Source organism: Poecilia reticulata, linkage group LG2, assembly GCF_000633615.1.
Source record: "Poecilia reticulata strain Guanapo linkage group LG2, Guppy_female_1.0+MT, whole genome shotgun sequence".
Taxonomy (NCBI): domain Eukaryota; kingdom Metazoa; phylum Chordata; class Actinopteri; order Cyprinodontiformes; family Poeciliidae; genus Poecilia; species Poecilia reticulata.
This window is the reverse complement of record NC_024332.1, coordinates 2,170,677-2,187,793: the sequence shown is the minus strand read 5'-3', so window position 1 is coordinate 2,187,793 and position 17,117 is coordinate 2,170,677. Positions and strand designations below refer to the sequence as shown.

Genomic DNA, 17,117 nt, shown 5'->3' with positions numbered 1-17,117 from the left:
GGGATGAGCGAGGGGAGATTGTAGGTCAGAATGTAAAGTTGGAATTAATTAGGGCCCATCGCGGGGCAAGTGAAAGGCTCATTGTTATCAGGAACAGACTGCAAGGAGGAACAATCTGGGCTTTGTGCTACAAGTTCACCTCTCTGTCCTCTTCTTTCTCCCTCACTTTCCCTCCTCGTACACCAGATAGATGGAATGGAACGCCGGTAGGATTTTTCTATTTGTGTAGAAATAGTTGGCTATTTCTATGCAAAACATCCAACTTGTGTAGAATTCGCCAGACCTGTCACGATAAATTTTGTTGGACAATAAATTGTCCCAATCGTTATCGCGATAAACGATAACATTTGTGTTTTGCATCAATAATGCAAGAGCACATTCTTGAAGATCAATAAATTGTACATTCTAATGAACATTTAACACGGGAAGACATTTCAAATATCCAAATTAAATAGACAAAACAACAAATGAATCTCTGTAAGCAGTACCAACAACCTTTAAAGGAGTTTGACTCTTTATCTCTTTGCTTCATGTAGGTCTATACATTAGAAAGGCTGAGCAACTTCTCCTCCCCATTGAAATCTTGCTAAGTGGAAAATTGAGCTGGAAATGGAACTGCCAAAGGTCTACCAAACCTCCCCACCCTGCATAATTGCAGCCTCGAAGCTTGCAGTAATTAATCTTTGAGAAAACTTGTCAAATTATTAATAGGGCCCTTAAGTGATGGCCCTGAAAGGAGGCCACTGTTCTGAAAGGAGCGAGAGAGAGAGGCGCAGGCCTTTTGGAGGGGCTGTTTACTGTGAAAATACGAAGAGGTCGCTCTCCAGGAGTTCCACGACTCCACGTGTCAAGGCTCTCCACACGCGGACGACTTGAAGGGAGTGCGAATCTCTCTGGAAACCAGGGAGAAAGTGAACTCCTCAGTAGACGCTACAAGGATGATTGATTTTTGTCAACACACCCAGTGCTGTGTGGTTTAAGGATGTGTTCTGCTTCACATATGACCACCCTAGCAACTGTAGTCTCCCACTCCTTACCCCACTGTGCCTCTTGATCCGCCCTCTGTTGCCACCGAACACAACGGACATTGTTCTCACTAGCCGATCAGATCTCGCCGTCCCATTCTCAATTTTCAATGCTATACGTCCTCAGAATGTACAGAGCCACGGTCTTCAGGGTTTTTTTTATTATGAGTTAATGTGACTGACCAACACGCCTGATTTTTCAGTTTCTGATTCGGATTAATCCATAGCTGGAGGAAGAAGGGAAGCCTTCCTGCGAACGAGTTGACACAATTTTCGTTGCGTAACTAACGTACAAAACTAATTTACACTTATCTAGTGTAGTAAGATAATTTCAATAGAAACAAGATTGAGTTTTTGTAGTGCAATCACTGCAAAACCAATCGTAAAAAAAAAAAAAAAAAAAGAGTACTAGCCTTTTGTTGGTTGGAAAAGAGATAGCGTGGATCCATTTTTAGTCACCTCTAAATTTACCGTGCCTTTGATTTGCCAAACAATGCACAAAAGGTTCAGTCAATTCCAGGAAAAAATGAAAGTAAACTCCCTTTTCCTTTTGAGAAATATCACTACAGAAGAATTCACCCTCAAAGATCAGTTCCACGGTCAGATTAAACAGTCCATCTTCAAAGACGTCTCATTGAGAAACCCTGTCTTCCAAACAGATTCCCTTTAGGTCACAACACACGTCCTGTTAACCATCTGCTGCTAAGTTTCACATCTTTTTTGCATGTAAACAACATGTATGTAGGTTGTGTGTACTTCCACGACTTGTGAAATGTCAAGACATGCATCCTAAAAAGTTGCTCCAAACCCTTTTCTTCCTGTCTGAACCAAAGACGCCTCAAGACCCGGCTGTTTTGTTGCGACTCCTGAATGGAGGCGTGTACGTGCATGTGAACGCCGAAAGCGGAACAACAGAGCTATTCTGTTCTTCCGCAACACAGTGTTTCTTGCCCACTTGAAAGCAGCGCTGCCTTGTGCCAAAGAGATTACATATTTCCTCTCTTACTGCCACGGGGTTAAGAAGCTTTGCTCTCGTGTGGGTGACTGCTGTTACGAGTCAGCGAAGGGCTCCATGCTGCAGATCTAAGAGCTACAGTTTTCAATCCTTGTTGCAAAATTCACCTTTTAGCTCTTTGGGTTATAAAAACAAACCGAAAATGACTAAATTACTAACTCTGCCTAATTAAAAAACAAACCAAAAAACTTTGCCCTGCTGTCATGGAAACATTAAAGTTGAAATATAGCAAATTGATAACTATGATAAACTGCAACTTGATCAGATCTCTAATTTTATCACTTATAAAAATGTGGTTACTTTCCAGTGGGTTATTTTGAGCGTCAACAGAAAACCATCAAACCACAAGTCTTTGATAAACATGGTCACCATTAAAGTTTTCCACCCACTGACTTTCTGTTCGAGTAGAAACAGAAAGTCAGTAGATTTATTTACGTTAAATAGGCTAACTCCTCCAGCTAGGTATGCAAGCCTCGTCTTACATAAACTATTTAAAAATAATAATAAAATAATGAACAATCAATGCAAATTTAAAAAGCAAGGAAATTGTGCATATTGCTAAGATTTAAACGCACACTTTAGTTAACATAAAAATCTCTCGAGGCAGCGATTGCAAGAACATTCAAGGTTACATTATTATTATTATTATTATTGTAACTTTATTTTATTTTAGCATGGCCCGAATACTCTGTTGTAGCTGCTAAAATTTCATGTCTAAAATAGAATCTACAGAAGAAAATTAAGTCCGTCAGAAACTGTGTGGCATTACAGTACCACCTATAGGCATGGCATAGGTACTGCAGTGTTTTGGTCTTCCTGAGTGGATCAAGATGTCCGCAGTGTCGTTTCCATTAACCATATAATTGCACAAATTGCAGTTCAGAAAATAAATTTACCAAATGGAAATACGGCAATTTACGTTTTTCTAAGTTTTTTTTTTAATATATACTAGGATGACGTGGTTCTTCAGCTGTATCGACATCAGTGTATTTTTCCAAAACCACAATGGAGACATTTTTTCCACATCACAAGAGTCGTGATCAACAACCGGCTGTTACTATTGCTGGAAAAGACGAAGAAGATGACGGGAAGTGGTAGGAATTGATGGCGCAGCATATTTTAATGACGTCATTTTTAAGATGACATTGAATCACGTTTCTTCTCCAATGGCTCAAGCAGACTCAAATTTGGCTCCCGCAGCACTTCTGCTAACAAGAATACGCTATACAATAACCAATATAGGCATATCGCATATCTATGCATAAACTCATGTAAATGATAAAAATATTTTCTACCTCAACAACACCCAGCTCAAACACTAAATGCCTTTATGAAAAAAAAAACATAATTAAACTCTAATTAGCTGCTAATTAGAGTCACACCTGGTAAACACGCAGTGACATGGTCTTACCCACACAAGCTACCAATCAGATTAAAACCCAACCTCGCCATACAATGTGCAAAACTCACTGAACTAGCAGCCAGAAAAGACAAAAAAAAACAAAACATAGCTTATTTTACAAAGCTAAAAACATAAATTTAGTCCTACCTAGAGATGGGACATCTGAAGCGAGGCTTCGAGGCGGGTACCGAGGAAAAAGGGGGCGTGCCAGATGAAGCACCGCGGTTTTCAAAATAAGAGCGCGCAGAGCCGTGCTGCTTCAGAGGAGAATATTTGTCTTCAGTGGCCAAAATAAAAGGAACATTGACCAACATATTTGATGTGTACTTCACTCTTGTATTGTTTCAAAACGTTCACCTGGAATTTTATCAACCAATACCTTTCCAAAAATGTCTATGCTTAATGCTTTTGGAATTAAATTTGGTACAGTAAGTGGTCAGAATCTTTACTGTGAATTGCTGGAGGTTCTGGATTTCAACTGCATGGCTTCAATGAAAATCCACATTACGTAATGTATTCTATTTATTTATTTTTTCACTGTGCGCCATTTGTATTGGTTCTTACTCATTGGTTCTAGAGTATTCTCTAGAATATTACCTGTTTTGATACCTGAACCAGTCAAATGCACCTTGAACTTCCTCAGATATATGGAATTCATTGTGAAGGTGTCATTTTTGAGAACTATCAAAAGAAATCCCCAAAAAAGATTTATTTTTTTTGACTATTGTTTAGTGGAATATCAAAGTCAATATCAATATTTATAATGGAAACGGAGCTACTGAGGAACTTCTCAGAAACACTGAACAGATAGATTGTATTTTAAAACTCCCGACGAACAAGCTAGTTTAAAAACTTAACTGAGGTACCATGTGGTTTCTTGTGTTGGTGCCACACCTTGCAATAAAATCAACACTTTATGCAAAAATGTACGAAAATAGAACGCAAAAACATCTGCCAATTAAACATGGCCCCCTGTCTGCCTTTGACAACTAGCAGAATTCCACAAACATTGGAAAGCTCACACATGGACAGGCTGAGCAGTGGCTACGCAGCTGAGGGCTGCAGATATGCTGCTGACAGAGACTGTCGACGCAGTTCCCTGCATTTTTTTTTTTTCCCTCTGCGCATGTCAGGGTTCGCTCTGGGCCCTCCTCAAAGGATCCCACCTGGTCAGAACGAAGACGAGATGAACTCGGATAAAGTGGGGGGAAAGCTGGGAAGCGTGAAGAGGAATGAGGTCAGTAGGAGGAGAGAACTTTGTTGGGGAATGTCTGCAAACCGGAAGAGTTATGTAAATGGGCCCGCCATTAAGGCCCTCAAAAAGAAAGAGGCTAGAATGGGGCCAGGGGGCAGGAGAGCTACGTGAATGGACTTTTCTGTCCTTTTTCTTCAAGATCCAAACATTTTCTAATGCTTAAATAACATACTTTTGTCCCTCCTAGCTTCGATGTCTGCTGTCAGGAGTCAGTGATTCTTGAGAATAGGGACAAAATGGGTTTTAATTTTCCCATATTTTTTTATTATTTCTCAACCTTATGTATGCAAATATGACAAATAATGCTATGGAAATGTGAAGATGCTAAGGTGCAGGCTCCCAGTTGCAACATTTTTTTTTTATTCCATTTTTAATCGACCTGACCCATGTCGTCAACATCTGACAAAAATAAGTATAAAATGATTTTTAAAATACCCTCTTAGTGATATTTTTACTCATTTTACAGACAAATGATTCTCAAGAAACAAAAAAAATATTATTTAAAAAAAAAAACAACAAAAAGTCCATCTGACAGAGTTGACAGTGCATGACGGAGTTGACACAGAACTGAAGGTGGTGACAAACTAGTGAGTAAAAAGAAATACTTGTTACCTGTGAAGTAATGTGATTTATGTAAAATACGTTAAAATGAATTATTTGCACATTTAAGTGAGATTTGACAACAATTTCACTGAAAGAGTCACAAAAACTCTGATGGAGTTGACATCTAACGGAGTTGACGAAATGCCAAAAAACCTCAATTTATATGATGTTATTCTGAAGGAGGCCATACTGTAGCTCATCAGGTCCATGAAATCTTTACAATATACCAAAATTAAACTTTTATTTCACAAAATTTCATCAAAGTTTTGTAAATTGTCAGTTATGGTGTTGACACATCAGGGTTGTGACGAGCAACTTAGGAATAAAAAGAAAAAACTAAAGAATAACAAAAGCTAACCAGAGCTAACTAGCCCTCTTAGCAAAGGAAGAGAAAGGAAGTGGTCATGGGGTCCTCAGAAGTTCTGGTGCCCCCCAATAATGCCTGATTTTTTTACATTCTTTTCATGTCTGACTGTGTTGACAAAAACTAGGGACAAATTTCAATGGAGTTGGAAAATATATAAAAAATATTTTTAATTCAATTTATTGATACTTTTATAATTATTTATATGACTACTTATACTTGTCATAATATATAATTTTTGTATTTCTTTGTTTTAAATTATTATAATGTATTGAGTTCTGCTCCTGGACAAGGGCTTTTACAGGCATCATCCACTGACTACAATGTTTAAAATAAAAAAATATTCAGCAAACACCAGGAAAATATACATTGTTGTGCTCACATGACCCAAGTTAGTTTAGTAAGATATTTGAAAAAATATTTTGTGTATATTTTATTCAAATTTTGTGCTTTATCCATCGGACCTGTTTCGTCCATATTCTCAAGAATCACTGGAGTATTAAAGTATTTATTTTTATTTTTTAAAAAGTAAAAAGTGCTGACAGGCATCAAATAGAGCTTTGTAGTACAAACCGGAAAAGAAGAGCAACATCGGCATTTTGCTGAAAATCAGTAGCTTTCATCCAGTCATTGCAGGAATGAAAATCTGATTTATTACCTCTGGTCTGGTTTTCCTCAAGTCCAGATGTCAACATGGGCAAGACAAACACGTCTTGGTCAAAAGTCTTATGTTCTTTGGAATGAAACACAAGTGAAAGGCTGAGGACTTCAAATCTAGTCATCCTCTACTATCGCCGTTTTGCTTCGTCATGATTTGACCCATATTCTTGATAGATTATGAAGCCTACAAAATCATGCAGGTTGTTCAGCCTTAAATGACTTAACACACTTATTCGTCCTCGATTGAAATATCACTCCTGTTAGCAAGTCATGATGGATTTAAGATTAGTACAGCAGAAGTCTGTGGTCAGAGGCCTCTTCAATTTCATTGCAGCACCAACTGCTGTCGGAGACCCTTCCACCCCACAGCGACTCGAAAGATACTTGGATACGAGTTACATAGTTTGGCTGTTGATTAATAAAGTATGTTTGAATTTATCCGATTATGGGAAATGAAAGTGTGTGAATATTGCCCTCGTGTGGTGAAAGGTAAATTCTGCTTAAAACAGCAGCGTTAATTTTGACTTTAGTTTGTCTTAACAATTTTAGTCAGAATTTAGTCATCACAATTGCTTTCGTTTTAGATTAATCATAAAATCTTAGCCAAATAAAAAATATCATTTTGTCTGACCTTGCTTTCAAGGTCAGACAAATGAATAGGATTCAGCAGCATGTTATGTTTAGCTGCTTACTGACAGATTACATTAACAATAGGCAGAAATGTCATACACCCACCAACATCTGAATCTAGTTTTGTCTCGTCATGTCTTAGTCACGAGCTTAGTCAAAGAGTAATGTTATTTTTGACGTCTCTTTGTCATGAAAGAAGTGGCGTCAACGAAATAGTTTATACTCATTAACAAAATCAACACTGTAACGAAGCCACTCGTAGAATTACAATCAATAATCACATTACTGCTCAAAATTTCACTTTGCTGACACTTAAAAGCGTTCACTAAGCTTTTTATTTTTTATTTTAGGCTTTTACAGGGCAGGCAGCAGCGATAATAGATGTCCTTAAATGCTGGTGCTTGAGCACACAATGACCTAACCACAAAAGAAACCAAGCAGTGGCCCTAAATGCAGACCTTGTGCCACTTAAAGCAGTTATATTCAGTTCAGTCCTAGCATCTTCCACCGGGATTCATAAACTGTTGGGACGCACTAAAAGTTAAACAAAAATCAAAATGAGAGCTAAAACTGCTCCCATATTGGCAATACTGTCCACCAAGTTGGTCTCAAGTGTTTTCAAAGATGTGCATAAAAGGCAGATATGTTTGTACCAGAATAAAACTTTCAGGAGGAACAAATTTACTAAGTCAGAAGTGAGTAAAAGTGATCTCTGACTCCATCTAGTGGTGAAGACAAGTCATTTTGCAACAATAACAATAGAGAGACACACCAACTTTAAAACCATTTCGTTACTGAAGGCATTCCTTATTGCTCTAAAAAAAAAAAAAAGGTTTCTACAGGCTGACAAAAGGAAACCAAACTACCATCACATATTCTGTGCTCGTCTCTTTATAGTTTTGTTTAGTTGAGGGGAAAACAAAAGTGAAACCTGATCCTGGGCACTTAAGAGTTTAACTTAGACACTATGTAGTAAATACTTGGGTAAGACACCAACTCCACTCAAGACTGGACACATTTCTTCAGGAAGAGTGGTTGGCCATTGTGGAACTATGAGTTGGACCGCAAAAACATAATATAAAAAGGTGAAATGATTTTCAGAAACAAACACATCAGTGGCAGGCTTTTGAACTTTATTGGCATGTTTTTTTATTGTTTTTTTTTTTCAAGATCTGTCATTTTATTTCCAGTTATAGTAAATGCATACTAACTGATTGAGATGATTTTCTGAGTCTCGCCTCAGAGAAATAACACCCCTTACTTACCATTTTTACAAAGAAACATGGATTTGTAGATTAATCCTAACGTTACCCAGCCAAACTAGTTCAGGTGGGTAAATCATGCAGTAGAGCTCTAATTCACTGAAAGTCCTTGGTATTGCTGAAGGAGGCTGGATTAAGATATGACCAGTCAATTTTTGAAAACAAAAAAAAAATAGGTTTGGCAATTCTCAAACTGTCACAGTTCAGGTTAAAAGCAATGAAAACAAGACACATAAATATTATTTTTGACAAATAAAAAGTGCAAAAGGCAGATTATCCTTATGGGATGATTAAGAATTCCAGTTTAAAAAAAAAAAATCTTGGATGGCTAAGAGACGATGTATTTTTTTTCTACCCCCACATCAAGTTTAGCAGATTCACAAATCTTCTTGTACATCAGAACTTCAAAGTGCAAATATTATAAAATGGCATAAGCTTGTATATACACACATATCATTTCATGAAAAGGAAAAATAAAAATCAAAACTTTATCCTCTTCTAATGAGGCTCCATTTCATCTTCTCAGGCTCCAGTCAAACATGACCGCACGTCAACCCTAGACTTCATCGCCGTCACGCTCGTGGATCACCTCAACACCTGCTGCTGTTCTTGTATTAAACAAAGCCGCGCCTCGTCTCCACTCAAAACAAGAAAACGTTAACACCCAAACCGAGATCCGTCCGCGTCGCGCATATCAAGTCAGCCCGGCGTTTCTTTGCGACGTTCTCGTTCTTCCAAACGGTCCTCGGCCTGCGGTGGTTAAACGAATCGACTAAATCTACTTCAACGCACGACCTTACAGCCACGATAACTAAAATTCATTACAGCTAAATTGCATAAGACTCTTGAACTCCAAAGAGCGTTTTCGAAACAAAACCAAGAGGGGGAAAAAGAAGAAAAAGCAAAGCACTGTGTGTGAACACGCTTCCCCATCCACAGCACCAGAAAGCTGACCTGATGAGACCTTGTGCAGCTTAAAACACTGTTTTATCCAAAAATATACATCATTGATTAGCTCTTTCTAGCTTGCATGTTCTCAAGAACAAAAGCATGGATGACAAAAAGAGTGTCTTGAAGCGCAAGAGTTGAGTTTAACTTGGCGTATGCTATGAAATTATCAAGTCCGAAAGCTTTAGAAGCTGAATCTACTTTAAAGTGAAGAAGTCTTAAAAGGTTTGAAAACTGCAGTCCTGTTTGTTCTGGTTGCATTCTGGGCTCCGCATCTCTGGATTGGTTTTACCGTAAAACAACGTTACATCACAGTTAAAGTAAGACTAGTTCGGACTGTTTGATACCCACCTTTTCTGTGGATGACAGAGACACGCTTCCAAGGACAAAAGGAAATCTTGTTAACACTGAATATGCAAAACTAAATTAGACAGATTAAATTTGTTTGAATAAATTCCTTCATTTTTGTGAGATTGCTTTTTCCCCGTTGTGCTTCGTGAAACACGACGAGTAAGCCCGACGAAAGCAAAAAAAGGCGGATTTGGGGGAGAGAATGAAAATTCATCTTTCTTTTTTGGCTCAGTTCAGAAGCACAGACTTTCTTTAGAGTGGGTCAAATTGTTCTAGAAAAGATGGGTGAAACCGGTAACACTTTCTCCATTCCTTCCCCGCTTCCTCTCGTCGCTGTCGGGCTCCTCTGTCAGGTCATGCGAGGGCGATGGAAGGAACTGCGCTGGAAAGGAATGCTGGCGGCAAGGAAACCTGGAGGAAGAGAACACCACTGACACATCAGTGCTGTAGTTTGTCTTTTAATCCAGCAGAGTGCGAACTTTAGTCAAACAAAAGTGGCAAGATTTGCGTTTCCTTCTAGGCTTACTTTCAGTATAGGAAGAAGAGGCGTGTTCTGTGCGACGTGGCCATATTTTCTGACATGTTGCGTACTTTCAGGTAGTTCACAAATCCTCTGAAGAACAGCAGGAGGCCTGAACAGATAGAATTGGTTATGTTTTTGATTTTTTTCCACCTGCTTTTTCATCGTTACCCTCGATTGAGACGATGGAAATACTGACCTAGCAACAGGAAGATCCACCAGAGCCAGTACTGGCCGTTAAAGTAGCCAGTGAAGTAATCTGAGAACTGAACAAACCGGGAAAAGTTCAAAAACACATTCACCAACTTAAAAAAAAACAACAACTAAAAACTCATTTTGAATTTAACATACCCTGACGATGAGGATCCACTTAATGAGTGAGAGGCCGAAGCCGCAGATGGCGCCGTAGCGTCCGGCGATGGTATTGGTCAGACAGAACGACAGACAGAAGCCAATCCAGTTGAAGAGAAAGGCCACTGGAGGAATAAACACACCATTGGTGCTCTGTTGTAGCAGTTTACAATTTTCTTTTTTTGGGGTTTTGGTTTGTTTGTTCGTTTCCATGGAAAACTCACTGAAAAAGGCCAACATGAAGATCCCGTCATTCCCGACTCGAAGCTGATCAGCGTCGCTGAAGTCATCTCTCGGGGGGAAGTCATCATCCTTTAGGACAAAAAAAAAAAAAAACTTGAGGCACATGGGAGAGAAAATTTGACACAGAAAGTGGCCCCACTAAAAAAAAAAAAAAAAAAAATCAATAGATGCATTGCTAAACATGTTTGCCCTTTTTCGCTGTCAGGGATATGGTGTTTGATAACTTTTAGGTCTTAAAATAATATCCTGTATGACAAAGTGTTAGGGCCATCCTAAAAAAAAGTTTTTAAGTAAAATTACAAGAATAGTGATGTGAATAAAATAAATGATGTGAATAAATGATGTGAATAAAGTCATAGTTGTATGAAAGTCATAAAATTCTGAGAATAAACAGTCATAATATTACAAGACTTGGTATAGAGTGTGGCCCTAATACTATGTCATAATCCTGAACTTGACAAAGTCTTCTTTGCAGTTCCTCTTAGTTCAAGGAATGTTTCCCTCAAAATTGAAAGCAAACAGTGACTAGAAGGTCTGGGTGTGGCTCGTTACCCGGGGCAACACCTCCACGGCGGAGGCAGCCAGGGCGGCTGCTTTAGCCTTCTCTGCTTCATCGTAGGTTGGTAGTGACGTGGCGACACTGTAGGGCGGAGGAACGGGGAAGTCGCCCTGGAAGCTGGATTCTGTAAAAACAGCAGATGACGAGAAGCCGCAGTTAATAAAAACAGAGGGAACCACGTACAGAGCCTGAAACCACAATAAAGAGGTGAGGCGGTGTAAGAAATTGGCGTGACTCAATGGTCTGAACGCCGCAAAAAAAAATTAAACCCTCTGTAAGCTGAAAACACACAACCCTGGGAAGACATTTAGAGGAGCTCTAAGGTAGAACGGAAAAGCAGTACCAGGTGCCGCGGCGGCCGCACCGAGGTCAATGGAGGCGTACGGTGGCGGCGGCGCGTCAGCCTCGCCCGCTGAGGGGGCCGGGGCCGCGCCGGCCTGAGCCTCCCTCTGGTCTGGGCCGGACGCGTCGGCTCTGGCTGATGCAGAAGTGCAGGGCTGCTGCTCTACGCTGGAAGTCTCTGACGAATCTTCCTCGTTGTGCAACTGCAAAAGAAGACGAGGTTTTAGAGTTGTAGGCGCGAGTCAATCATCTGATCATCTGCGGCTGCTTCAGGGGGCGACCCTCGCTCGTCGCCGGGACGCTTGGTGGACTAAGCAACGCAGCACCAGATAGTATTTTAGCACCAACACGGGACTGTTTTTAACTCGTCAGCAGCCGCCTGGAGGCAACAATTTGGTTTTGACATTACAGAGCTGAATCAGGTGATTGTTCTGGACTTTGGTTCTTAGAAACATCCTAACATGCTGTTATAGACTTGCGGTTGGGATTGTTGCCCTGCTGAACGACCCGTTTCTGAACAATCACTACCACAAACAAAATGTTTTTGTTTTCCTTTTAATTATTCATTTTAAAATTATATCGTGATTATTAGAGGTGTGCCGATCGATCGGCCACCGATCATAATCGGCCGATTTCCGTGAAAAAGTGTATGATCGGTGATCGCGGTCTCTTGTGCCGATCACCTGCATCTCATTTTGCAGCCCGCCTGTGCAGCTGGTCTCTTCTTCCCTTCACTCTGCGCAAATGCGCAGCAACAAATCCTGAGCGATGTGGAACTATAACGCACTGAGTGAATGGGGAAGTTTGTGTGTTGCGGCGGAAAATTGAAGCACGTGGGGTGAAGCACGTCAAAAYGCATCAACACGACGAATCTAATATGGCATAAAAACAATGCCATACTTGGCGGAGTTTGGCTACATTGAGGCTCACTGCAGTAAAAGACATATGGAGGATCAGATAGCAGGTAAAGCAGCGCACAGCTACAAACACTCACCCAGATTAGCATGACGGTCAGAAAGCTAAACAAATAACCCATAAAATTATTTAAGTCTTCGAGCTGCGATGTAAGACGCTGGTTCTGTTCTCACTGTTGAACCGCTGCTCCGCTACAGGTAGTAATATTTCACAGACATAGCGCCGCTTCTGCTCCACCTGGTAGTGACTCTCACACCAAACCTCTGCTTAAAGCTGCAGCATCTAACTTAAAAAATAAATTTTACATACTATTCAAACTTTTGCTGTACTAACATGAGACAGATAATCTCTAAAAAAATTATCGATCTCCTCCCTGTTCTGCATAATTACTCTGCTCAGTCAGAAACAACCAATCAGAACTAGCAGTAATCAGCTAGCCGCCATGCTATCAGGAAGTTTTCATTCCGTAACTCAGTATTGTTTATTGTAATGGATCCTGTATTTGCCTTTGAATGTTAAGTTTTATACTTGAATTTTTTGGCAATGTTGAGAGGTTTTATTTGGACGTTTTGCATTATTTAGCCTCTTCAGAGCCTTCATATGTTTTCAGTCTGTTAAAGATAGTATTACCGATAGCAGTACAATTTGCACAATGCCCGTTTTGTTTTTTTCTTGGAAAAAGTTATTAAAAACAAGTTTTTGTCTAAATTAAGGTGAATTTATGGTTCCTTTTTCCATATAATGTAACCAGTAGTGCTTATGATTAAAAAAATAATAATTATGTGATCGGTATCGGTGATCAGCCCTCATGGGTGATCGGAATCTGAATCGGCAGGAAAAAACCTGATCGGCACATCTCTAGTGATTATTATAACTCTGTATATCCATGAGCTGCAAGTGGTCGTGTCTGCTGTGGTTTTTTTCAGTTCTACCTGCTCAGCAAACTATTTTTTTAAAAATAAAATCAGTACATCATAACTGCCAGATCCAATACATAAAAAGTGTGTCACACTGTTCAGTTATTTAAAGATATTATAAAAAAAATTTGAAGGGAATCAATTGTATTCCGTTTTGTTGGAAAACTGACTTATTCAGGGAGCGAACAAAATTATGTCAAGGGCTGCAAATGGCCCATGGGCCACACTTTGAACACCACCGGGGTAAAGATATTCTGTTTTCAGCCATTTTCTTTTCATGGATGACATTACAGTGAAATACAGTGTACTTTCTTTTAACACAATCAAGTCTAACGGTCTTTGTAACTTAAAAAACTAATTTTAAAATATGAAATAAAAGCCTTGTTTACATTTCTAACATGACTTTGCACATGGTTAGGCAACAATTTTTTCCAAAACTAAAAAAAATAAATCCATTAAAGAAAAATGCTACTTCACATTATCATTTGTCCAGAACAGAATGTTCATCCCGAGAAATGCAGGTACGACGAAAACTGAACCGCATGCAGGTAATCAGTGAATGAAGCTTGCTTGTGCGTCCAAGAGTCGTCTGCTGACTTGAGTCTATTAATTTTTTTTTTGTCAGCGGCGAGAGCCAAACACCTTCTGAAATTACAGAGAGGCGACCGGGGTGTTATGGGAATCTGGAAAGTCAACAACCAGGAGGGAGATTACCAAACTACTCCAGGGAGGAAGTGGGGGGAGGTTTCTGTGTCTAACAGTCGGCAAACTTTTGACGAATCACCTCGTTCTGCTTTCACACTGATCCACAAAAGAGGCTAAAGATTATCATTGCCGTTGGTCGGCTCGCATCTGGCTTTGAGGATGGCGCCGACGTCATTTCGAGCCGCAGATAATCGCAAAATAAACTGCTGACATAAACCAAAGATTAACTAGAAGGGCGCTCAGGGAGCAGAGTCCTGAGCCAAGGCCGGCGCCCTCTCCGCCGCCCGCCTCCTCCTCCGCCAGTGAATCACACTGACACACATGCCACCTCTCGCCGTCGCCACACCGGGAAAACGAAAGCGACCGAACCAGTCCGGCCTGTCAAGTCTTCAAATTCCTACGTCAAGGAAAACCTCAGAGTTCTGGGAACTCTTTAAGTTGTAACTGTAAGTTGCTGAAGTTTCAACCAGAATCTTGATGGTGTGACAGGAAAAACGATTAAAGAAGTGAATTCTCCATTTTGAAGTTTTTTTTCCACAAAGTAAAGAAACGGCAAGCCTGTGGTTTACCACCTCTGCATATTGGGGAAGCACCATTTTTATCGCAGCTGTGACTAATATCCGAGCAGCTTTTAAAAGAAATGCAGTCATGTTGAAAACAAAAAACCAAGAACTCATGTTTTACCTCTTTAGTGAGTAAATACGTAGAAATATTTATTTTCAGACATAGTTCCATTAATCGGTGAGTGAATGATCGGCCAACGTCTGGCTGGGAATCAAGGACAAAGCCTTATGTTGGGAGGAGGGGGCTGCGGCGGGTTACATAAGATATTAAACAGCATAGCCACAAGCCTCCTCGTGTGTCTAAATCTGACTGAAACTGAACAAATACTTAACAGGAGGGACGGGGTGTGGTGAGGAGAACAACTGAACCCCAACAAAACCCAATCCGACGAGCGTTTTTGTTCCGTTATTCCTGGAATACGAGAGGCTGTTGCAACCCCCTGGCTTTGTTTGGTCATGAAACGTTAGAGCGCGCCCTCGCTACAGGGGTCACACCAGAATCTGAGAGGATTGTCAGTCCAAACACCCACATGCACGACTGCAGGTATCCGGACACGAAAACAAAACGTCTCCGTTTGACATTTGAACGGGGCTGTGAGGGATTATTTCACTGCTTTAAGAGAGTGTGGGCATTAGATCCAGCTCCAATAAGTGCATAATTATTATCTATACACTTCCACCTCTGTAAAAGTGTACAGATATAGATTATATTAACCATAAAGACAGTTGATAAAGTGCAATTTCTTCATATTAGCTTTGTTTCCATTCTTATTTGCAAACTCCAAGAGATTCAATTAAGTTGCTACATCTTATGAATATATCAAGCAACAACCTGAATATGTTGCAATTCACTTACACTAAAAAGCTGTTTTTAAGGATGTGAGCTTAGCTTCTGTTGGGTGAGTAATCCTTTGTCAGCTTCAAACTTCACAGAAAAACAAAGTAAAAAAAACAAAAACAAAACAGCCGGTCAAAAAGCCTGATTGGTGCCTTTCTGTATGCATTTTGACATCTGCACATTGTAATTTCAAAGCTAGACACTGCGGTTTACAAGGTATACCTCATTTAAAGTGATACTAGGGCACCTAAGAAAAGGTTTTGAAATAGCCTGGTTACCCCCACCTCACTTTATTTTTTTATGAAAGTAGAAGAGAACTGAAAAATAACCTTGTACCTTATCAAATAGTTCTCCGTGGTTCACAGTACAAAGCGCGTTAACCATTTTAAGACCTTATCGCCTCTTCTCGGAAGCTTCAGAAATTACATTTTTAGCTAGCATGCTAATTATTTAGCATCCTAAACCGCAAAGCTAACTTTGAGATATGGTTTCGTGTTTTAACACTAAACAAAACATCAGGTTAAATTTTTCAGAAATGTATCAGAGCTCAAAAGATTTATCCAATTAATTTTAGCTGGCTAAGTGGGTAACGTTAGCCTAGAAAATGCGGAAGTGGTTTGTTAAAGACTAGTTAAAACTGGTTTTTTTCGACAGTTTGAAACAAATTATGTCAAAAGTAAAATACGTGAGGATACATGACGTAGAGGTGCTGTCAGAAACGTTTAGAAAAGGACAACATAACGTTATCAAGTTTATGCTGTATTTTCCGCAAGGCCTTGTTTGTTGTTAGGCCGATTTAATCAAACTGTTTTGATCTGATGTCGCTGCGAACAACTCACCACTTGGTAACGGCTTGCTGGGTCCATCCCGACGTGGTTCAGCTGGCGAGGAAACCAGCTCAGTAAACAAAGAGGGGAATCTGACCTGCCTTTCCTCAGGCGGTTTCTGTCACGGAGAGAGACTTGGGTCTGAACAAATGCGAGAAGAGCAGAAAGCAGTGCGAGAAATGGCTGCACCCTCGACGCACTCGCTTGGAAAAATACTCCTGTCAGTAGTGCGTCAAGCTGCCAGAGGCAGTCACTATTCAATTTAACAACATCCGGTTTGATGTTTCAAAATAAAACAGGGTCGCCATACAAAACATCTAAATTGCAACAGAAAGTTAACTTATTTTAGTGATTCAGTTCAAAACCTATATTTTTTTTATTTAAAAAAATGCTGTTTCGTGTGCCTACAGGGACATAAGACAGAATATAATTGCTTTCAATGCTTTATAAAATGTTATTGATTTTATAAAGCATAAACATTTTACGAGACGTTAGATTTTGATGTTTTATTACTAAAATTAACAGAATTTTAGAAATAAAATCTTTGAGTGCGTCACTATGTTTGTAATAAAATAAGATGAGATTTCCCTTTTATATTTAATATATTGAATAATGGTTAATAACCCATAGGCTTGTACTATTTTCCTGTGACATCTTTGAAAAAACTTTTTTTTTTTCAATTAATAACAATGACAAGCTGTTCAGTCCCATGGACAGCAGCACCCTTTAAGTCAGGTTCAGGTTACCTTTGATTCTATTATAATTTCATTGTAGAAAGAGTGAGTCTTAAATACAGCAAAAACCTTTTTGAAGGAAAAATCA

At 39.6% G+C, this 17,117-nt stretch overlaps 1 protein-coding gene across 1 annotated transcript; it reads right to left on the bottom strand.

Annotated features, from left to right (window-relative positions):
* Nucleotides 1-8,109: 8,109 nt before the first annotated feature.
* On the bottom strand, nucleotides 8,110-16,542 carry ndfip2 (Nedd4 family interacting protein 2). Its single transcript, XM_008428128.2, has 8 exons — nucleotides 16,308-16,542; nucleotides 11,532-11,733; nucleotides 11,182-11,312; nucleotides 10,611-10,698; nucleotides 10,387-10,511; nucleotides 10,235-10,301; nucleotides 10,042-10,147; nucleotides 8,110-9,926 (listed from the first exon to the last, which is right to left on the bottom strand). The coding sequence occupies exons 1-7, from the start codon at nucleotides 16,332-16,334 to the stop codon at nucleotides 10,044-10,046; spliced, it is 744 nt and encodes a 247-aa protein (XP_008426350.1). The 5' UTR covers nucleotides 16,335-16,542; the 3' UTR covers nucleotides 8,110-9,926; nucleotides 10,042-10,043.
* Nucleotides 16,543-17,117: the final 575 nt, after the last annotated feature.